The sequence below is a fragment of the Sciurus vulgaris genome (assembly GCF_902686455.1).
Source record: "Sciurus vulgaris genome assembly, chromosome: 5".
Taxonomy (NCBI): domain Eukaryota; kingdom Metazoa; phylum Chordata; class Mammalia; order Rodentia; family Sciuridae; genus Sciurus; species Sciurus vulgaris.
In genome coordinates this window covers 29583131-29607866 of record NC_136465.1, presented here as the reverse complement: position 1 = coordinate 29607866, position 24736 = coordinate 29583131, and the positions used below count along the sequence as shown (strand labels likewise).

At 33.3% G+C, this 24736-nt stretch overlaps 1 protein-coding gene across 2 annotated transcripts in view; it reads left to right on the top strand.

Moving 5' to 3' along the window:
* Positions 1 to 24736, top strand: part of GPM6A (glycoprotein M6A) — a 314459-nt gene that overhangs the window by 272133 nt on the left and 17590 nt on the right. For both annotated transcript variants that reach the window (XM_079141042.1, XM_079141041.1), the window contains exon 3: positions 8818 to 8974. In XM_079141042.1, the coding sequence (XP_078997168.1) occupies positions 8818 to 8974 (157 nt within the window). The remainder of the gene's footprint in view (positions 1 to 8817; positions 8975 to 24736) is intronic.

The following is a 24736-nucleotide window of genomic DNA, read 5'->3' as shown; positions in this document are numbered from 1 at the left end:
TTCAGTTCCATCTCTGATTTTGACCTTGCCCCTTCTACCTCTCTTTCAAAATTGAGAACTCTTGTAATTATATGGATCATCCCAGATCATGCAGGAAAAGTTCCCCTCTTGAGATCATTACTCTCATACCCAAGTCCCTATTACCTTGTAATATGACATGTTCACAGGTTCTGGGGATTAGCCTCTAGGCATCTTTGGGGAGCATTAGTCTTCCTACCAATGACCAAAAGTAGGGAAGTGGTAAAATACCTCTTCAAATAATAGAATGTACCATACATAACCTTGAAAATGTCAAACAAGTATGTAATAGTTTAAAATATATTTACTAAAAAGGACATTTTCAAATAGTCTATAATAATCATAACTTTTTGGAATTAAATTTATATACAAAATGGGGAGGATAAACAGTGAATCATTGTCTTGATTTTTCATTCGTTTTCCCTAAAGAACATGCATTGTTTTGTGATTAGTAAATTAGTTATGTACACAAACATTGACAAATTTGAAAGTTTGCATTTAGAAAATGAGTAAAATGCTTTACAATAGGATAACATGAATTATAACTTTGAAAAGCAAAAGCAGTAGAAGGAAAGAAACACATGGTTATTTAATCCTTCTATGGACATTAATTCAGTTACTTCATATCAGAAGATTATTAATGCATTATCAATAATTTATCATTTATGGAAATTTATGTAAATAACCAGAGTTTGTTTCCTAATATGAATTTGAAGTTATTTGTTATATTAAGTTCACATGTATGATGTTAATAAAAGACCACTTTTATGATAAAGTAGAAGGAATCATGTCAATAAGATAAAGTCAGACTTATTTTAATTTAAATATTTTGATGATTCGGGATCTTGAAGTGGATTTTGGTATGTAACATTAGGAAATCTTCATCTTCAGGTTGTTTGAAGAAAAAATTTACATAAGAATATTTGAACATGCAGAAACTAACATGCAACTTAAAATATAGAGTTTGTGATAATCTGAGTAATGGCTCCTAAAGACATCCAGATTCTAATCTCTGTGACCTAAGTATACTACCTTATATGGCAAAAGTGGATTAAAGAGTGTGATTAAGGTCTGGATCTTGAGGTGGAGAGATCCTTCTGGGTTATCCAGGTGGACCCTCACTCAAAATACAAGGGTCATAAGAGGGAAGAAGAGAGATATTTGACCAGAGAAGAAGCCAGTCTGACTACTGAAATAAGGTGTTGCCTTTAGCTTTGAAGATGGAGAAGGGTCCCCTAGTCAAGGAATGCTGGGAACATAGCTCTGGAAGCTGTGAAGTTCAAGAAACATTCCTTGGCACCTCTAGAGGGAGTGAAGCTCTTACCAATGCCCTGGGTTCAGCTCAGTGAAACTAATTTCAAACTTCTGACATCCATAACTATAAGAAAGTTTATATGTTTTTCAACCTTAAGTTTGTTAGAGCAACCATAGGAAATTAATATGTAGTCAGTCATTTTATTGCTGTACTTACTATAAATTATTGCTTATTATTTTTACTTATCAATAGTACTTATTATAAATTTTACTTGATTACACAAAGTTGTGATTATTATTGCCAGATATTCTTACAGTGTTTGAGTTAAATTTCAAAAAGGCAAAACCAAAAGGTAGGTGATTGCTATTACTGTCATCAATGACTTCGTACTATACTTCTAGCAAAATGCCACACTTTGATGTACACATGCATTTTAATTAAATAAACATGACTTTGTAATAAAAGATGATGAAATAGTAAGTACCAGCACTTTTTACTAAATACTCACTTTGAAACAGGTAAGAAGAACCATGTGAAATAGCCCACATAGGCTCCTACCTCAAGCCAATGCAGTTCAGCAGTAGGCAAGAATGTCCCAACTCATGATTTTCCCTTGGGGGGAAAGAGAGAAGTGGAGCATGCATCCAGTGTTCTGACTCTTCAGAGAGCTGTCCAAGTGTGCGTTTCTGTCTCAGTTCATTCTTCCAATTGACAGAACTGGTATAGTTTGTATGACAGGGTCCTTTGAGAAAAATTCAGCAAAGCCAGGGATGACTCACAGCTAGAGAGGGAAGAAAATGTTCAGCAAACATTGACATAAGGAAATAGACATAACACCACCATAGTGGTGGACTTTAATACACCATTTCAGTAATGGATCAAACATCTAGAGAGACCAATAAATAAACAGAAACTTTTAAACAAGTTCTAGATCAGTTGGACATGAAAGACAAATATCATAGCATTCTACCTAATATCAATAGAAATATACATTTTTTTCTCAAGTGCATATGGAATATTAATCAGTATATATAACATATTAAAGCCCCAAGCAATATTTAACAAATTCAAGATGATTGAATTCATGCCAATATAATTCCATGTTCAATAGCATCCAAGAGGGGGGAACATGCTTAGGGATAAATGAACCAAGGAGGCAAAAGATTTGCACACTGAAAACTACAAAACTTTTCTGAAAGAAATCAAAGACATAAATAAATCAAAAGATATCCTATATTCATGGATTGGAAGACTTTTTATTGTTAATATGTCCATACCAATCCAAAGCAATTTACAGATCAATTCAATTCCCAACAAAACCCCAATGGCAGTTTTTACAGAAATGGAAAAATAGTTTAATCCTAAAATCCATGTGGAATCATGGAAAACTCCGGACAGAAAAAGACCCTTATTCTTAGAAAAGAATAAAGGCAGATACATGTTATTTCTTGATTTTAAAACATTACAAATCTATACTAATTAAAACCATGTAGCACTGGCATAAAGACAAACAAACCAATGGAATAAAATTTAAAGTCCGGATATGCAATTTGATTATTGTCAATAGGGTGGCAGGATTGTCTTTTCAAAAATGCAGAAAATGTAGTCTCCTCAATAAATAGTATTGGGAAAACAGGATATCCATATCCAGAAGAATGAAATTGGACCATTATACTATACCTAAAAATCTGCTTGGAATGAATTGAAGATTAAATGTAAAACCTGAATCCTTGTGCATAATTGGTAGGAATGTAAAATGGTACAGATGATGTGTAAAAGTAGTACAGAATTTCCTTAAAAATTTTTAAACATATAATTACCATAGAATCCAATAATCCTAATTTTGAATATTTATCCAAATGAATGGATATCAAGATCTTGAGGAGATACCTTCACTTTCATGTTTATTGCAGCATCTATGGCGATAGCCAAAGTATAGAAACAGACTAAATTCCTGTGGATGGATGATCCAATGCATAAAGAAAAGTATGGTTTGTGCACTTAATGGAATATTATTCTGCCATAAAAAGTGGAAATCCTGTCAGATTCTAAAACATGGATGAAAATGCAGTTCTTTAGTCTAAGTGAAATAAGGCGGTCACCAGAAGGAACATGCTACATGATTCCATATATATAAGATACATAACATACTCAAACTCACAGAAACAGAAGTGGGGGTGGCCAGGGACTGGTGAGAGAATAGAAGAGTTGTTGTTCAGTGGGTATGAAGTTTCAGTCTTGCAAGATGAAAAATTTCTATAGATCTACCACACAACATTGTGTTTATAGTTAACCATACCATAATGTGCCCTTAAAAATCTAAGAGTTTAAATCTTATACATTTTTACCACATTAAAAATAATTTAACATGAATTTTTTTTGTATCACATTCATGAACATTCAGAGCACTTTCAGAATCTCTTAAATTTCGGATGCTGTGTTCTTTTTGGAATTCTAGTAAAAAAAAAAAAACCCACGGGAACCATTAACTTCAGTATAGCTATACCCAAAACTGGAAAATCTGATCATTGATTATTCATGAATCCATTGAACAGATTAAAAATAAGCAGCCATTTTCCTGCCTTTTAAAATTAACATTTTCCAGCTCTAAGAGGAGATCTTACATACTGTAACATCTCTCTCAAATCCCTGTATTCTAACACTGATTTATAGCATGCATCATAGAGGCAGTGTCAGAAATAGTTTAAAACGACCTCCTTTTCAGACGAATCAATAAATGTCAGTTTCTTGCCACCATCATAAAGAAATCACCACAAACTCGGTAGCTTAAAACAAGAGGAATGGAGCTTGAGTACAGCTCAGAGGTGGAGCACTTGTCTGGAATGCATGAAGAAGCCCTAAGTTCAAACCCCAGCACAGCATTAGAAGAAGAAGAGGAAGAAGAAGAGGAAGAGAAAAATATGTATTTTTTTCTCATTGTAGAGAGGCCAGAAGTCTGGAAGGAAAGCATCTGCAGGGTTGGACCTTTGCAGATTGCTTCTCTGGCTCTTTAAGGAGCTTCTGGTAACAGGTCTATGGTGTGAAAGCACTTCGCATCAATCTCAGCCTCCATCTTCATTCTTTCTCTTTTTCTGCATGTCTCTGTCTAAGCTCCTTCTTCCTCTCCCCTCTAGGGATACATGTGATTGTATTGAGGACCACCTGAATACTGCAGGATCATCTTCTCTTGTCCAGATCCTTAATCTAATCATAACTTATGTAATATGAAATGGTATTCACTCATTCGCCTTACCAAGTGATAATCATAGGATTCAGGGATTATAAAGTAAATGCTGGGGGGATAGGTTTTTAGCTCACCACCATAACCAAGAGTTTTTCCTTTGCTCTTTTTACAATTTCTGCCAATAAATTTTCTTTTTGTAAAAGTGAAAACACTGGAAACTTTTAGAGATACATGAGCAAAGAAAGCATGGGTATATAGTTCCTCCTGCACTTTTAATCTCCTACTTTTGATGTGAGAAGAATCCAGGTGGATATAAAGAACAATTTGAAACTATTCGATATATAGGAAAGCTGAACAGAAAATATATTTCTAGCTTCAATGGAGGGATTAAGCCCATTTCCATAATACCAGCAAAAATGCATGCACACACATATGTACACAATCTTTTATTGATAATTTTATTTCAATTTAAAAGTTATATAAATAAAAATGTTGATTTCTAATAAACTCTTAGAAAAATAGCAATAGGGATGAATCTGGAGACTGTCATACTAAGTAAAATGACCCAGTCCTCCAAAAACAAAGGTCAAATGTTCTCTCTGATATGTGGATGCAAATCCACAACAGGGGGTCCAGAGAGAATAGAAGTTCAGCGGATTAGACAAAGGGGAATGAAGGGAAGGAAGGGGGAATAGGAAAAGGAAAGACAGTGGAATGAATTTGACGTACCTTTCCTATGTACATGTATGAACACACCACAGTGAATTTCACCATCACGTACATCCACAAGAGCAGAGTCCTAATTAGAATAAGATATAGTCCATGCTTGTATAATTATATCAAAATAGACTATACTGTCATGTATAACTAAAAAGAACCAATAAAATAAAAATAGCAATAAATACTATATATATGAACATATGTGGGTACACACACACACACACACACACACATAAACTAATGCTTATATTTATATAAACAACTCTAAACTCAGACTATTATCCAAGAAGATACTCCCACTACAATCAGGGAGAAGGAAGGTAAGAATAATCTCTACATCTGTTCGACTTCGTTGTGGATGCCTTTGCTAATTCAGTTAGATTAAACAATCAGAGACCTAAGACTTAGGAAACAAGAAGTAAAACTAGATAATATGATGATATACCTGGGACAATCTTAGAGAATCAATGAGTAAGCAATTTCAAATAGGATAATTCAGCAATGTACAGGATAAAAAAATCTACATGGGAAACTTAGTAACATTTGTAAAGACAAATAATAATTAGAAGATTTGGTAGAAAGGCAAATTTTATTTACATTGGTCAAAAAAATTAAATAATATTAAATATAATGCTTCAAAGTTACCTGAAGTAAACTGTAAATGTTCCTGACCGTTGTAAAAGTTGATGTGAACTAATGAAAAGTTATCCCTAGTTCTTGGTGAGGATCATTAAAATGTGAGTTCTCTCAAAATTAATTTACAAATTAAACAAAATCTAAAACAAACTTCAATGAGCTTTCTTAAGAACTAGGAAAGTTGCACTTTAAATTCACATGAACAGAGTTACTTTATATTTGGTGGAAGGGAGGGGAAGGGTAGAGGGGTAAGAAGGATAGTGGAGTGAAACAAACATTATTACTTCATGTACAGATATGACTGTATGACCCATGTGATCCTACAATATATATAATCAGAAAAATGAGAAATTATACTCAATTTATGTATAATTTATCAAAATGTATAAATGCAATCTACTTTCATGTACAACTAATTAGAACAAATTAAAAGAATTTTTAAAAATTCACATGAAAAGATAAAAACATGAGAAGAGCTAAGAAAATACTGAAAAGGAAGAGCTTGGCAGGGTCTGACTGTGGAAGATATCAAGATACACATAAAGCCTCTGTATTTAAAGCAATGCTGTCCTGGCACAAGCACAGAGAGACCTCTGGAATAAAATGGAAAGGGTAGCAATAGACACATGAAGATGTAGATATATATTTCAGAATAGTGGTAGAACAGAAAGCAGTGGATCAAAGGTGATCTTTTTAATAAACAGTAAGACAAGCAGGCAGTTATTTTGAAAAAATAAATAAAATTGTGTTCAATTCTTATACCACCAAAGAATAAACACTAAATTTGTTGGAAGTCTAAATATAATAACATGAAACTATACATATGGTAGAAGAAAGCATGAGTGATCTGAAATAGAGATTGAGAAATCTATTCCATTTACAATAGCTTTAAAACAAAACAAAACAAAGATAATACCCTAAGTGTTAATTTAACCAGAATTAAAAGATGTCTACAGGAATACTATAAAAACATTGGTGAAAGATACTGAAGAAGACAAATAAATAAAAAAGATATCCTGTGTTCATAAGTTATGAAGAAATATTAAAATATCTACACTACTGAAGGCAATCATACTTTTTTTTTTTTTTTTTTTTTTTTTTTGCAATGCTGGGGATTAGAACCCAGAGCCTTGTGTTTGCAAGGCAGGCACTCTACCAACTGAGCTATATCCCCAGCCCAGTGATCACAGATTTAATGCGATCCTTATGGAAACACCATGGTTGAGCTTTGCTGAATTATGGAATTATATCTTACTCACCAAATTCACTCCACTGTGTCCAAAAAATATTTAGCATCAAGGTACCTCAGTATTGGTGCTGTATCGACTTTTAGGTTAGAATGTCATGTCCTGTATCATAAACAATGCATATAGTGAATACATTCCAAATGGTTATGGATGATTTGTTTCTTAGGTTAAGTAAATGTAGAGTGTTAAACTGGTGGTGTATCACATCTACATTTCACTGGTATTCTTACAACTCTGATTACATTGAATGTAAAATGTTCACTGGTTATAATGATGTATAAAAATAAATCTTAATGGAATGTTCTTTAACTCCAAGCCACAGTAATGGTGAATGTTCCCATAGTTTTAAAAGTTATCATTTGGAGTATAAATATAGAATGAATATTTTCAAAACAAGGAAATGAAAATAGAAACTCACTTCACAAAAGCACTAATTATTCTTTTTAATCCTAGCGAATATTCATAGTTTAGTTACAAAGCTATGGAATATGAATTTATCTTTTTAATATCTATCAGTCTGTCATCTGTCTGTCTATCCATCCATCCGCCTACCTACCTCCCTACCTCCCTATCTTCATCTATCATCTATGTATCGGTTCTCTGTGTGTACTTTTTTTAAACAGTTTTAAAAACATTTATTATATAAATAATACATATTCTTTATGGAAAAATGAGAATATGCAGTTATTTAAAGAAATAATTGCTTTCAACATTTATGATTTATATATTTCTAGGCTTTTTTAAAATTTTTTTTTATTTTTACAGGCTACATTTTGATTCATTGTACACAAATGGGTTCATCATTTCGTTTCTATGGTTGTACATGTGTAGATTCATACCATTCGTGTAATCATACATGTACATAGAGTAAGGATGTCTGTCTCATTCCACCATTTTTCATACCCCCACTCTCTCTCATTTCCTTCTACATAATCTAAAGTTCCTCCATTCTTCTCTCACTCCCCACCCCCCAACACCCTGTGTGCACTTTTATATTTCCTATATAAATGGTTTATTTTAGTCATGTGAATTTTTTTCTTCTATTAGGCAATCAGTTGTGAGAAAAGGAAAAGTATCTTCCCAAACCTTTATGGAATTATGCTATGGTTTAATTCAGGTCCAATTCCATATTATTAGTGATTCTGGCTTTATCTTATAGATAAATTACAATTTATCTATAAAACTATATCCTTTTCATACAGATATTGCATTAGTAACAGCAGCAAATATTAGTGATGATTTAAGGTAAGTATAAAATAAAACAATTAAAATTGACTATTCAGAATGACAAAAATATCAAATGTCATTTTATGCAGAACTATATCATTAACCATAAAGCTTTTTTTTAAAATAATGTTTTAAAATCTCAGTGTTCTACATTTACGTGTTTACATTCATCATTTTTTTCCAAATCAGAGAAATTATCCTACTTATCAAATGAATTGAAGCAAACTCCTTTGGAAATCTAATTCACTGCTTATCCAAGACTGCATTGATATGAACCAAGGAAGCAGGGACGCTAAAAGGCAAGAAGACACACACACAAAAGCCTCAAATCCCTCAAGACAACTATTAAAAGTGGCAGAACAAAATGTATTATGTACATATTAGAAATACAAAGCAAAAATGTTTGTAAATTCAGCCTCCACCATGAATATCAACATTCCACAACTTTCCTTCCAAAAGAGCCCTGAATTGATTTCTGCAGATCAACAGCAAAAAGTTATCGAAATAAATCACTTTTCCCTTCTCCCCAGGATTGACATCTTTAAGTATGTGATCTACGGCATTGCAGCTGCGTTCTTCGTTTATGGGATCCTGCTGATGGTGGAAGGTTTCTTCACAACTGGTGCAATCAAAGATCTCTATGGGGATTTCAAAATCACCACTTGTGGAAGATGCGTGAGCGCCTGGGTATGTTATTTCTCTGCATTTAGTATTTAATGTGAGTTTATTTCAATAGCACACAGGTGTTTACATTCATCTGCTAAGAATTAAAGTATTTCTTAAACACATTAACATTCTCTGCCTTGATGGGCCATCTTAGATCTTGAAGATATTACTTCTAAATTAAGATTTTTTTCCTTGTGAAAATTTTTTTAAAATTCTCAAATTACATGCAGCACAACTTGCTTTATTTCTATACACAGCAACACTGCCTATTGATTTACAATTACTATTTACAAAGGACTTTGACATTTCCATGCAAAGTAACAGAAAAACCTATTCCTAATTTATAGGTAATACGTGTATGTGAATCCCAAATAAACACATCTCTGTATTTTACTATAAATTTGGGGGCAACTATAGCATTTTCCACTGAATTAAGAAATTATTTGAATTTTGACCTTAAATCTTTATTACTATGATATTTTGTGGTAAATCAAATATATAGTCATATTTCTAGAGTTAATACAATGTAGACTAAGTATTTATGTATCTTCTCATGCACAGGAGAGGTGAAAATTCAGAGTAATATGGTTGAAAGTACTTTTGTATATTTTATTCAGAATAAATAAATAATCTTATAATGAAATGCTGAAGTTTCTATCCTATTTTTCTGTTATATAAGAATGTGTGTTTAATTACAGCATATAAGTCATATCAAGTATGCTTTCTAATAAGGAACAATATCATTTTCTTCAATCTCATGGAAAAGTTCATTAATATGTGTTAACCAACAAACTTTTTCTCCCTAGCTTGTAACAAATTCTATGTTGCTGTTCAATGTCCTTAGTTATAGGAATCTCAGATGATAGTTTGTCTGTGTTGTGGATATTTATACATGTCTATTGAATAATTTTTTGTAAGACTCATTTATTCGTGTTTTGGGGATGATGCTTAATTATAGTACTCAAGGAAGTAAAATACATGAACGTGAATATAAGTAGACTTTAAATAATGTGACTAAGGGCTTTAAACTGCTCACATCACCTAAGTTCTTTGTAGCATTAATATCAAATTACAAATCTAGGGAAAATTAATATACATAAAAATCTTGGATTAACAAAAGAAACATGAATATTCAGTGGGCTAGTTCTCAATGATACCTAAGCAATTTCTCTAATAAAAAGACAAATTCTGATTTTAAAATCATTTCCATTTTGCCAAAATAGTGAAGTAAATTAATAATGGCTAGAACACAGCAAATTGAATTCATATTGGGCTTTTTGTTATGATTGGGATAGTATCATTGTAAAGCCATGGTGAGCCTTAGAAAGTCACTTTCCTTCTCTGGATCAGAGTTTACTCATGGACAAAATCAAGATCATCTCTAGAGTTCATTCCAGCTCAGAGTTCACAAAGCTACAGAAGTGAACTGATGAGAGATAAAGGGGCCTGTAAGCACATTTCTGCTAGCAGAGAATGCCCTGAGATCAGGACAATTGGAGTCAATTGTGTTGTTTCATTCAGAATTGTAATATAAATTCATAGTAAAATCAATCACAGAAGGCGTTGAATATCTATGTGTAACTACTTATCTGTATGCCATTCAAGCATCTTGAAGTCATCTCATGTAACTACTTTTAAAGCAAATCATGAACCACCATTTTTCTGTTAATAGTAACAATTGTGTCATCAGTCCCACCCAACAAACTAAAAGGGTGGGTAGCAGCTGCATGGGTTCACCCAGTGACTATGCAGCAGGGTGTCTGCCCACCAAAATGTGCCCCAAACTCTTTTAACACCCCCTCTGCCACTCCAGGAATGAGCAAAACTGAGGCAGAAACAGAAGCTTCATCTCCCTGCACGTTGCAGAGGCAGGAAATGAGGCCTCTGTGTCGTGCTCAGCTACCCCAACACTGCCTTGTTTTTTTTTTTTTGCGGTGCTGGGGATTGAAACCTGGGCCGTGTGCTTGCAAGAAAAGCACTCTACCAACTGAGCTATCTCCCCAGCCCCCAACACTGCCTTCTTGAAGGGAACCACTCTGGGGGCCAGGAAGTGAATAGCTGTGGCTGCAGCCAGTGCTGCGGAGCCCTGGGGTCCTTCCCGTCTACCCTCCAAGCTCACTTATCAGTGTGACTCCATGAAATCAGAGGGGAAAAAGATTTAGCCTCTGTCCTCTCTGGTACTTGTTTTCCTTTCTTTCTTATTTCCATTTTTCTCTCCATCATCCCTACCCCCACCTCCTCACCCTTTCTTCCTCCTCCTATCTGTAGGTAGATTATATCTTACAGTCTACCTTAAGTTCAGTGAGGTAACTTTTTTTTTTTTTTAACTGTATTTATTTATTTATTATTATTATTTTTTTATTGTAAACAAATGGGATACATGTTGTTTCTCTGTTTGTACATGGCGTAAAGGCATACCATTTGTGTAATCATAAATTTACATAGAGCAATGTTGTTTGATTCATTCTGTTATTTTTTTCCCTTCCCCCCACCCCTCCCACCCCTCTTTACCCTCTATACAGTAGTTCCTTCCTCCATACTTGCCCCCCTCCCTAACCCTAACTCTAACCCTTCCCTCCCCCCCATTATGTGTCAACCTCCACTTATTAGCGATATCATTCGTCCTTTGGCTTTTTGAGATTGGCTTATCTCACTTAGCTGGAGGAAGAGGCCTGTGGCGGGTCTCTGGGATTCAGTGAGGTAACTTTTTCTACCTCTCTTCCTTATTTCAAAAAATGTCTGTTTCTGAAATTTTATCAGTGCCTTTCTACTTATAATAGTGAATAATACTAAAAGGTGGCATAATATTTTTGCATCAACTCCAGAATAGCTTCCTGAAATAATACTAATAGAAATTTGTTCCTCTATTCCTATTTCTCTAGGCCAAATGAAAAGTAAAGTTACTAACTGAGAGTGCATCAGGATAAATGCAATTAATTTTAAAGCACCATTATATCACTAAACTAAGGACGCTAAGCAATATTCTTTCTTAATTAGTGCTCTTGAAAGCACACTTGATCTTCATCGTGTGCTTCCTCTCATGCAATGTCAAGGCCCATTCAAATTCATTTCAGAAATTTAGTGCCATCTTTCAAAAGTCAGAATTTGAGGCTCATAAAACACAAAATCACAATATTAAACTTTGAGAGTATAAATTATTATTACCTGCTTTATTTAAACATCTTGAGAACCTGACATAGTGGTGCATACCTGTAATCCCAGCAACTTGGGAGGCCCAGGTAGGAGGATCTCAAGCTCAGGGCCAGTATCAACAACTTAGTGAGGCCCTAAGCAACTTGGTGATACTGTCTCAATACAAAAATTAAAAAGAGTTGTGGATATACCTCAGTGGTTAAGTACCCCTGGGTTCAATCCCCAGTACCCTCCCCAAAAAATCATATGAAAAGTTATTGCAGTATTTTAACTATGAACATTTATTTGTATTAAGTATTAAATGGTATAAAGTTGAGTAACTCAGACACATATTTTGAATAAATTCAACATGAACTTATTGTTTCATAAATATATAAATATATATTTTCTTTAACTATTTTTCCTTATCAAATTATAAACTAAAAAAATAAAAACTAAAAGATTGCTCTATTGAAACTTGAAAGGCACTTGAGTGCGTGTTTTAAAATTCTGGCATATTTGTTGCACTCTTTCGCATTGCTTTATGACAAAATTAGGGACATCAGGATTTATCTACATTTGTTCTGACATTTCTGTTTTTAATCCTAATACTTCTAAAGTAATAGAGCTTTTAAATTCACCATTCTCTGTGGAAGTTTATAAATCTATTTTCCATAAATCCACTTACTCCAAGAGTCATATGAATCAATAAACCAAATTCTGCTAACTGGATGGCTTAAACAACTGAAGTTTCTTGTCTCCCAGTTCTGTAACCTTGAAGCCTGGGACCAAGGTGTTGTGCACAAATATACTTTTCTCTGAGGGCAGTGAAGAAGAATCTGCTGTTTCTATCCCAGCTTCTAGTGGCCTGTTAGTAATCCTTGACAGTCCTTGGCCTTAGAAGACCACCCTGACACTTTCTTCATGTTCACCTAGAGTTCTGGTGTGCATATCTGTGTTCAAATTTCCCCTCTGACTCCAGTCATACTGGCTTAGGGTCCACCCTATTAACCTCATTTTTTACTTGCTTACATCTGTAAAGACCTAATCTCCACATAAGGTCACTTTCTGTGATACTAAGGGTAGGATTTCATTATATGACATTGCAATGACAAAATTGAATCCATAACAATATGTCTTCTTATAACAGCAACAGTATGCCATATACAGTTTTTAAAGCAACCAAGGTAAGTTTTGCAGATAAATTTTACAGGTAAACGTTCTACTTATTTATTTTTAAATGCCTTTCTTGTTAACCTTAAATATTTGTAGATTTTGACCACAGCATGTACCTATAAAACATTAGCTTCCAATCTATTACATATTTCATAACTCATAGTTCATTTTTATAGCTCAAAGTCAGAGCTTAGTCCAGTAATAATAATATGAAACATTTAGGCGCTTACATATGCTAGTTGCTCTGAACTTTACAAACTATTTAATCCTCCAAACAACTGAATAAGTAGATAATAGTTTAACCTTTATGGATGATGAAGCTAGAGAATATGTAATCATAAATTCCTTTGCAATACAAGGATGCTGTGCAGAACATGAAAGAACTCAGTACTCTAAGATACTTTGCTGTGACTAAGATATTTTTGATAGCCATCTGTGAAGAATCTTCAGGTAAATTTGTAAGGGGAATTTTTATCAAGGAAGTTCTCATTCTAGACTGTCCCTAAAAGTTAGCATTGTAAGATTAAAACACATAAAAGACAATGTTTTTGACCAAGACTGCCAATATAGAGTTCTTAAAATAAAGTCTTGTCTCTCCACAGGATACATCAAATCTAACACAGGGATGTCAACCTGATTTTTTTCAGATTAGAACAACTACTTTAACCCTGGTTTTTCAGGAGGAAAAAATAAAATAAAAAAGAGGGAAACGCAGATGGTTTCAGGAAGAGTGGTAATATTAAAAATAATGTTTCAAAAAGTGTTGCTTTATGTAAGAAAGATCTCAAGTGTGACTCAGAACTGAACCCAGCAAATTTGAGGACAAAAAACCAATCTTGGTGTAGCTATTGTGATGTTAATTGTCCCATCCTATAAATTCTAGGAATCAATCAATCAAAATCCTCACTCTTTTTGCTTTCTAGTGGTACAATTGGACAAAAATTTTTGATTAGCCTCATATAATGGCATTGGCAGCAATGGGAAGACCTAAAAATGTAAAGAGATCTAGTGTTAGATTTTTAAATGTGAGAGATTTAGTGACAGAGACTAGAAATGCAAAACTGAGATAAAAGTCTGAATCATGTGGAAACTCCCAGCTCACCTTAAGTTTTATTTGTAATTCAATTAGAATTAAAATAATTTCTTAGAATGTTAAGCCACCTTTTTTTTTTGTTTTATGTTCTTTGTTGTTCTCTTGATTATTCAAGTCATGTTGTACAGTCTTCTGCCAAACATTTTTTAATATAAATTTTATGAATTCAGTAAAGGATTTCAAATTTCATTAGATGCATCTACATATATCATTCCATGATAGAATTTCTGATGAGAAATTTGTGATTTTTTTAATGTTTTCATAATCCTAAAGTAATTTTTTTAAGAAACAAGTGTTTTCATTTAGAGTAGTTTTAGATTTACAGAAAAATGAAGATGGAACACTTTCCATATTTATGAAACCCTATTGTTCAATTACTAATATCTTACATTAGTATGGTACTTTGTCATAATTAATGAATCAATATTGATATTTACTATTCATTGACATTCATGTTTTATTCAGATTTCCTTAGTTTGTACTAACTCTTCTTGTTTGGTGCCAGTATCCTATTAAGGATTTAGTTATTTCTCCCTAAGCAACACTGACCTGTGACATTTTCTAAGACTTGCCTTGTTTTTGATGACCTTGACAATTTTGAGGAGTTTTAGCTATGTATTTTGTAATGGTATCTCAGTATAGTTTGTATTTTGTTTTTCTCATGTTTAGTGGGGTTTGGGGTGATGAGGATGAAGACCACAAAAATATGTCTTTCTTATCACATCATTTCAGAATATATCTCTGACAAAATAAGTAACTATGGAATGAAGAAGAAAAATATTTGGGATAGGGAGAAATTCATAATGTTTACTCCACTCCATAAATATATGCAACTATAATTTTTTTCACTTTACAACTTAAAAAGTAAAGATGTATAAAAATCTTTAAATATATTTTTTCATGAGTCACTATGTTAGGAATGAAATAAAAGTCATAGATGACAAAAAGTCTTAATAGTCTTCTCTTGAGAAGTGTCTGTTGAAGTCTCACCCAGTTTTTAATTGGAGTATTTGGGGGCTTGGAGGGTTTGGGGACTATTGAGTTGAATTTCATGTATATTCTGCATATCAACCCCCTCCAGGTATGTATTTTGCAAATACATTCTCACAATCTGTAGAGTATCTCTATACTCTGTTGATTGCTTCCATTGCAGTGCAGAAGCTTATTAATTTGGTGTAATCCCATTTACCTATTTCATTTTTGTTGCCTGTTTTTGAAATTTTATCCCCAAAATTCTTCCATCATCCAATGATATAAAGCATTTTTCCAGTGTTCTCCTCTGACAGTTTTTATAAGTTTGGGTCTTCTCTTTAACTCATTAATCTATTTGGATTTGATCTTTTTTATCATGGTGAGGGTTAAGGGTCTAGTTTCATTGTTCTGTGTGTTAATGCTCAGTTTTCTCAGCACCATTTATTGACAAGACTCTCTTTACTCCCATTTGTGTTCTTGGCACCTTTGTCAAAAATCTGTTGGCTGTAAATGCATGGCTTTATTTTGAGGGTATAAATTCTGTTCTATTTGTCATTGTGTCTGCTTTCCTGTCAGCACCATACTGTTTTGGTTGCTATTCTTTTGTAGCACTCTGAAGTCAGGAAATATGGTACCTCTGGCTTTATTTTTTTCTTGTTCAGGATTGCTATGGCTGTTCAGATTTCTTGGTGGTTCCATATGAGTTTTAGATTTTTTTTTATTTCTATGAAGAAATTCATTAGTGTATTATAGGACCTATATCACGTCACTACAAATCACTTTGGGTAGTATTGGACATTTTAATGATATTACTTCTTCCAATTTACATACAGGATATATTTCTATTTGTGCATTTTTTTCAATTTTCTTCATCAAAACTTTATAGTTTTCATTGTAGAAATATTTTAATTCCTTTGTTAAATTTGCTTCTAAGTATTTTCTTCTTTTGTAGCTATTACAAATGAAGTCAATTTCTTGTTTTGTTTTTCAGACAGACTATAGAAATACTGCTGATATTTTTGAGTTGATTTTCTATCCTACTACTTTACTGAATTAATTTATTACTTATAATAGATTTTTTGGTGATCTTTAGAGTTTTCTAATGTATATGATCATGTTATCTGCACAAAGGGACAATTCGACATCATTATTCAAATTAAAAACATTTTTTTCAGTGCTGAGGATGAAACCTGGAGCCTTGCCTGAATTTGTCAAGCAGTCTAACCCTGAGCTACACCCCCCGCCCTAATTTTTTCCAATTGGTGGTCTTTCTTTCTCTTGCCTAATGTCTATGGTTAGAACTTTCAGTAGAATTCTGAACAAAAGTGGTGAAAGTAGGTGTCCTTGTCTTGTTCTAAATCTTAGAGGAAAACCATTAACTTTTCCCCTTCAGTATGATGTCATGTTTTAATTTATCAGATCGGGCCTTCTTTGTGTTGAGGTGTGTTTCATCTCTACCTAAATTTTTTATCAGAAGTTTTTATCATGAAGAGCTAATTGAATTTCATCAGCTGCTTTTCCTGCATGTATTAAAATGATCACTTTGTTTTCGTGCTTGATTTTTTTAAACGTGATGTGCTGATGTGCTATATATATTGATTTGCATATTTGAACTACCTTTGCATTCCTGGGATGGATTCCATTTGAGCAAATTAAATGGTCTTTTTCATGTGTTGTTTGCGGAAATTTTGTTGAGGACTTTTGTATCTATTTTTTATTAGGGATACTGGTCTATAGTTTTCTTTTACTTTGTATTTATGTCTAGTTTTGGTATCATGGCAGTGTTGTATTATAGAATGAGTTTGAAAGTATTTCTTTCCCTTCAAATGTTTTATAAATAGTTTGAGTAGAATTGAGAACTACATATACACATATACTATGAGGCTAGTATCACTCACTCTGATACCAAAACCAGACAAAGACTCATCAAGGAAAGAAAATTTAGACCAATATCCCTGATGAACATAGATGCAAAAATCTTTAACAAAATACTGGCAAATCGCATACAAAAATATATTAAGAGATAGTGCACCATGATCACATGGGGTTTATCCCAGGGATGCAAGGTTGGTTCAATATCCAAGAATCAATTAATGTAGTTCATCACATAAGTAGACTTAAAGTTAAGAATCATATGATTATTTCAATAGATTCTGAGAAAGTGTTTGATAAAATACAGCACCCCTTCATGCTTAAAATACTAGAAAAAATATGAATAGTAGGAACATACCTCAACATTGTAAAGGCTATCTATGTTAAGCCCACGGTCAACATCATTCTTAATGGAGAAGAACTGAAAGCATTCCCTCTAAAAACTGGAACAAGACAGGGATGCCCTCTTTCACCACTTCTATTCAACATCATCCTAGAAACACTAGCCAGAGCATTAGACAGACCAGAGAAATTAAAGGGATACAAATAGGAAAAGAAGAACTCAAGCTGTCACTATTTGCCGATGACATAATTCTATATTTAGAGGATCCAAAAAACTCCACTAGAAAACTTCTAGAATTAATAAATGAATTCAGCAAAGTAGCAGGATATAAAATCAATATGCATGAATCTAATGCATTTCTATTCATAAGTAATGAATCCTCTGAAAGAGATATTAGTAAAACCACTCCATTCACAATAGCCTCAAAAAAAAAAAAAAAAAAAACCACTTAGTAATCAATCTAATAAAAGGGTGAAAGACCTCTACAATGAAAACTACAGAGCACTAAAGAAAGAAATTGAAGAAAATCTTAGAAGATGAAAAGATCTCCCATGTTCTTGGATAGGCAGTATTAATATTGTCAAAATGGCCATTCTGCCAAAGGCACTATACAGATTCAATGCAATTCCAATTAAAATTCCAGTGACATTCTTCATAGAAATAGAGAAAGCAATCATGAACTTCATCTGGAAGAATTAGAGACCTTGACTAGCCAGATCATTTGTATTTCTGAGGTATTTGTTATAATGTCGCCTTTTAAATCTGTGATTTTACTTTAGCAATTCCAGCTAATATTAATAATTTACCTCCTCCCATGAACCATGAATGATCACATAGCATCTAGAACCTTTTCACATAGTTGTCAGTATTTTTACGTATTTTGCCCAAGTCCATTAGAGGAATCACTATCTAAGGCAGTTAAAGCCTTAGGAAACATATTTTGTAAATGAGACTTAAAATTCGAAATTACTCTTTGGTTTATGGGCTGCAGAATGGATGCTGTGTCAACAAGTATGAAAGCAACATTAATCTTTTCATCTCCATCAGAGCTCTTGAGTGACCAGTTGCACTGTCAATGAATAATAATATTATCAAACGGAATTGTTCCTATGCAGTAGGTCTCTGAAAGTGTTGTGTTCCCAAGTTCATGAGTTGGAAGCTTGTTCCACAGTTTGATGATATTTAGGGATGGTGACCTTTAACAGACAAGGTTTAGTAGGAGATTCTTATGTCAATTGGATTCTTATGATTCATAAGAATCATAAGGTTTGGCTTCAGAAGGTATAGTGGGACCCCACTATACCTTTTTAGCTTTCTCCCGTTTTGCTGTGTGATCTCTTACTGCATGTTCTTCCAACATTGAGATACCATTCTCTTGAAATTCCTCACTAGAGCAGAGTCAATGCTGGTCACATGCTCTCGACCTTCCAGAATTGGAAGCCAAGTAAAACTCTTTTTAAAATAACTTACCCAGCCCTAGGTATTTAATTAAAATAACAGAAAACGTATTAATAGAGTCTGAACAGTAGACTTAAAGTGTACAGTCATCCAGATATGCTGTCATCCAAACTTGGTCTTACAAAGAGTACAGTCAAAGTAGATTTAGTATAATTCTTAAGAGCCCAAGAATTTTTGAATAATATATGAACACTGTTTTCAACTTAAACTTACCAGATGTATTAGCTCCAAATAAGAGAGTCAGCCTGTCCTTTGATGCTTTGAAGTCAGACATTGACTTCTCCTCTCTAGCTATGAAAGTCCCAAATGATACCTTCTTCAAATAGAAAGCTGTTTCATCTACATTGAAAATTGGAGGTTTGGTGTAGCCAACTTCATCAGAGGTCTTGGCTGGGCCTTCTGGATAACTTACTGCAGACTCTGTAACAGCATTTGGTGCTTCATGTTGTCGGTTATGGAGATGGCTTCTCTCCCTGAATGTCATGAACCAACCTCTGCTTACTTAATTTTTTTCCCCTGCAGTTTCTCAGCCTTCATAGGATTGAGGAGATTAGGCTTTGACTGAAGGAAATGCTGTAGGTGGTTTGATATTTTATCCAGACTACTCAAGTTTTCTTCATATCATGCATTTGTTCACTGGAATAGGACTTCAGGGACTTTTCCTTTGCATTCATAACAGCTAACTGTGACATGTGAGGGTGAGCTTTTGGCCTATTGCAGCTTTTGACATGCTTTCCTCATTAAGTTTAATCATTTCTAGTTTTTGATTTAAAGCAAAAAATAGGGAACTCTTCCTTGCATTTGAACACTTAGAGAACATCACAGGGTTATTAACTGATCTAATTTCAATATTATTGGGTCTCAGGGAATAAGAGAGGCCTGAGGAGAAGAAAAGAGATGGAAACAATTGAGAGGTCAGTGGAATGATCACAAAACACAACATTTATTGATAAGCATAATAATTAAAATAGTAACAATATTGATCATTGATCACAGATTACCATAAGTGATATAATAATGAAAAGGTTTGAAATATTGCAAGAAGTTTCAGAGTGTAATGCAAACACATTTTTCCCCAGAGTCTTTGGGAAAATGGTGCTGGTAAATTTATTAGGTTCAGAGTTAACAAAAAACTTTGGCAGTAAATGCATTTCTTAAAGGAAGAAATACAAACGGCCAATGAATACATGAAGAAATGTTCAGCATTATTAGCAATTAGGGAAATTCAAATCAAAACTACACTGTGATTTCATCTCATAACAATCAGAATGATAGTCATCAAGAATACAAATAATATTAAATGCTGGAGAGGATATGGAGAAAAAGGAACACTTTTACACTGTTGATGGGACTGTATTTGGTACAACCACTATGATAATCAGTATGGAGCTTCCTCAAAAGACTAGGTATGGAATCACCATATGACCCAGACACACCATTCCTTGGTATTAATCCTGAAGAATTAGTTGTCATACTACACGGATACATGCATAGCCATATTTATAGCAGCACAATTCACAACAGCCAAACTATGAACCCAGTCTGGGTGTCCAGCAACAGATGAATGAATAAAGGAATTGTGTTATAAATGCACAATGGAGTTTTATTCAGCAATGAAAAAGTGAAATTATGTCATTTGAAGGAAAATGGATGCAACTTGAAATCTTCATGTTAAGCAAAATAAGCCAAACTCAGAAGGTCAAGGGTTGTATGTTTTCTCTCAAATGTGGAAAACTAGAGAGGAAAAGGGAAAAAGAAAGGCAGGGACTGATGTCATGAAAATCAAAGAGACATCAGTAGAGGAAAAGAACCTGGTGTGACAGGCGGGGAGTGAGGGGGGAAGGGATGGAGAGTGATATTGGCCACATTATATTGTTATATTGTAAGCATGTACAAATATGTAACAACAAATTCCATTTTATGTACAACCATGATGCACTAATAAAATGTGTAGAAAGATAAAAATAAATAAAAATGCAGGGTCTGTGAAGTACAGTAAAGCAAGTGAGGTGAAATAGGGTAAGCCTCAAAATCCTTTGTGCTCCACCTACTCCTCTTTTTACTTACTCCATAATTTTTCCTTTCCAGCATATTATAGCTGAAGTCACATAGGAGGCAGCCTTTTCAGATAGGCTTTTTCATATAGTGAATGCATTAATGTTCCTCACATTTTAGGCTTTGATAGCTCTTACTACTAATATTCCCACTATCATCTGAAATGTACCACACTTATAATCATTCACCAACTGAAGGACATCTTGGTAGCCTCCTGGTTTTGACAGTTATGAACAAAGGTGCTAGAAACAGAGAATCACTTATTAAACAATTTTATACTCATAACTAGTTCATTGGTAGTTTCGGGTCATAATCATGATGATGATGATGATGATGATGATTGCGTATATTCAAGTAATTTCCATAATGATGGTAATTTTCTCTGCATTAAACCATTTTCTGCATAATTTTTAGAGCCTACCATGGCCAATACGTTTAATACTTTTCCAGTTTGCATTTGGAATGATAGTGCATTCTTGTATTCATTTGCATCCCTTTAACCTGTTATTTTCATGTGTTAGTGTTGTACTTCTCAGCCAGGGACTATTTTCCTTCAGGAGATATTGAGAACTTTTGATTGCACATCTGACATCTAGTGGATAGAGGCCAGGGATGTTGGTAAGCATCCTGCAGTGTACAAGGATGGTCCTCATAACAAAATTACTTGGCCCAAAATTTCAGTAGTGCCAAGTTTGAAAAACCCTGATTCAGAAATTTGGCTCATTTCCAGTACTCTACTCATCCATACTTTGTGTCATTTTAGTGACATTTAAATGAACTTCTGGATTATTATCCCATTTTTTTAATTTCAGCAGTACTATCCTATAAAGGCTAATGATGAATATCACATCAAATATACTCATGAGATTTTTTCATTCTAATACAGCAGCAGTTCTAAACACTGGATCTCCATCAGAATCACCTGCAGTGATTTTTATAATATAGTATCAGCACAGAAAGATCTAAGTATGTCTTTCTGTCTCACATTTCTGAGATGATCCTAATTCATGGTCACAGTTGAAAACCACTGTTAGGCACTATTCTTTAGCTAATGTCTGTCCTGTGAAATTGCTTGATCAGGGATGTTTAAGTCCTGAGCTATGTCTGCCTTTAGTGAAATCTAAAGATATTTCCTTTTTTTTGTTGAAGTGCAAACATGATTGATTGATATTTTTAAAATTCATTTCAAGATGAGAGAAGATCATTAAAATATAGTATTGCAAAATAAAGATTTCTGAGCTAAGATTTTGCAAAGTACTTTTATATCCTATTCCTAGTGAGAAGGGGAACTTATGATCAATGACTTGAGTGCAATTTGTTCTTATTTTGGGGTATAAAAAGGTTTCTGCGTGTATCAATAGATCCATTTTGTTCATTTCTCCTAACTTTAAATGTTTAATTTACCTCAAACTCTTAATTTTATCATAGCATTCTATTCATTGATTTTTTTTTTAGCAATTGGGTAATTCAAACTCAGAGACTACTGAAGTCAGAGTCAGCTGAATTCTTCTCATCTGTGCTACTGACTTCTACCCTGCTGTTTTTACTTCCACTGACACCCATCTGCTAAATTTGCCACAGAAAATCTATAGATCAAGAAATTGTGATTTTCTTAGACATTAAATCAAAGTTCATAGAGGTTCATATGAAAAACCAATTATTACCTTTTTATTAGTCATTTTCAAGTTAAGCACAATGTGGTCTTTTAAAAATTTGTTCTAATTAGTTATACATGACAGTAGACTGCACTTTGACACATCATACTTAAATGGAGTATAATTTCTCATTCTTCTCTTTGTACATGATGTAGAATCACACTAGTCGTGTAGTCATATATGTACATAGGGTAATAATGTCAGATTCATTCTACTATCCTTCCTACCTCCATGCACCTCCCCTCCCTTCATGCCCCTCTACCTAATCCAAAGTTACTCTATTCTTCCCTAGCCCTCAGCTGCCCCACAATGTAGTCTTCATAGTTACATAATCAAGGAGCAAAAATACATACACTTTCCAAAGAACAAGAAAACCTTAACTCTTGCAGTTGAATTTCACCACTAACTTTCTAACAGTGATTGGAATATGCAGGTTGACATCAAAGCAACAATTACATATTGTTTTATTCAGTTACAAGTCACAGAGAAATAATTTGTAACAATTTTATTAAATTCCATGCTAACACATGGTAGGCTCTCAACAAAATTTTGAGTAAAAAGAAAAACACAGTAACTTTGATGACAAGAAGATTCTTATTTTAGCAGTCATTTATATTTTATGATGACATGATGCTAAAATGATATAATAATGGGATATGTTGGCTATAAATTATATACCTGTCACTCATCCCTAACTTTATTGCAATCTTACTATCAAAAATCAATTCATTAATTAATATAATTCAAAATAAGAAAAATTTAGTGATTTTTTTCCTTTGTGAGTATGGAGAATGTAAGCATCATTTTAATATATACTATAATATTTGAAACAAGAGAAGTCAACAAGATCATTTTATATATTTGTCTGTAACTTCTGCAAAATCCATCCTTACTTCTTGTAACTACCAGAAATGAAAACCCAGTGTCTGTTCAAAATAATAAACACCAAATGGAACATAAATCATTTCCTCTCTTGTCTGTATCTAACCTTTAAAAGTGCAAAACAATTAATTAGTGCTAAATCAAACAACCTCCTCTTTGAGTTTATTGTGGTTCAAGTTTACTGCTAAGCGACTTAATCCAGGATCTTTTCTTTTGTTTACATGGAAGCCCTGTGTGAGAGGTTTTCCAATTTTCAATTCACAAATGAGGTCAAGTGCCTGTTAGGGGTTAAGTGATAAGTCTATCTCATAAAAGAGTGACTGGCTCATCTGATGTCAGGACCAAAAATACTTTTATAATTTCTTCCAGTTATTTTATTCCCACTGTGTTCCCCAGACAAAGAGTTTAATTTCAGAAAGCATTTTATCTCAAACCAAAATGTTTTCAAAATCAGAAGTTTTTATATTCCCAAAGGTTTTTAAAATTTTTTTAAAATTTGTTTTAATTGGTTATACATTACAGTAGAATGCACTTTGATACATCCTATATAATGGAGTATAACTTCTCATTCTTCTGGTTATACATGATGTAGTCAAAGGTTTTATAACAAATATAAAATTAATTTATGAAGTTACTAATATTCAGATAATAAAATATATGACTATCACATTACTAGCAGTGCAAAGTTAGGACATTTTAAATTATGGACTATTTTATTTATTACATATAAAAGTTTTCTAACTAAGATTATGCATGATCGATTTGAACAATTTTTCAGTTTTATTGAATATCAGATTCTAAAATAAAACATTTTTTAAAGTAGAATGGTATAATTATAACTTTAACTTCTTTAAGTATTTCATGGATATGAACTATTACTCTGAAATAAATGATTTACACTAAAAATTCTAAAGAAGACATGGATTTTTCTTAAAACAGAGCTTCCTCATTAATAGTAATGAAAATATTTTTCTCACCATAATGTTTTATCTGTAGCATCCATCTTTAATAATTTGTTAAAACATTAGAGCTGGCAGAAGAAAGGAAATCTAAGTCAGCTCTTTGGCTTAAGAAATCATACTTAAATCGCCTTGTAAAGTAGTAGCACCAACAGTTCAAAGTGTTCCAATCCACTTTGAATCTAA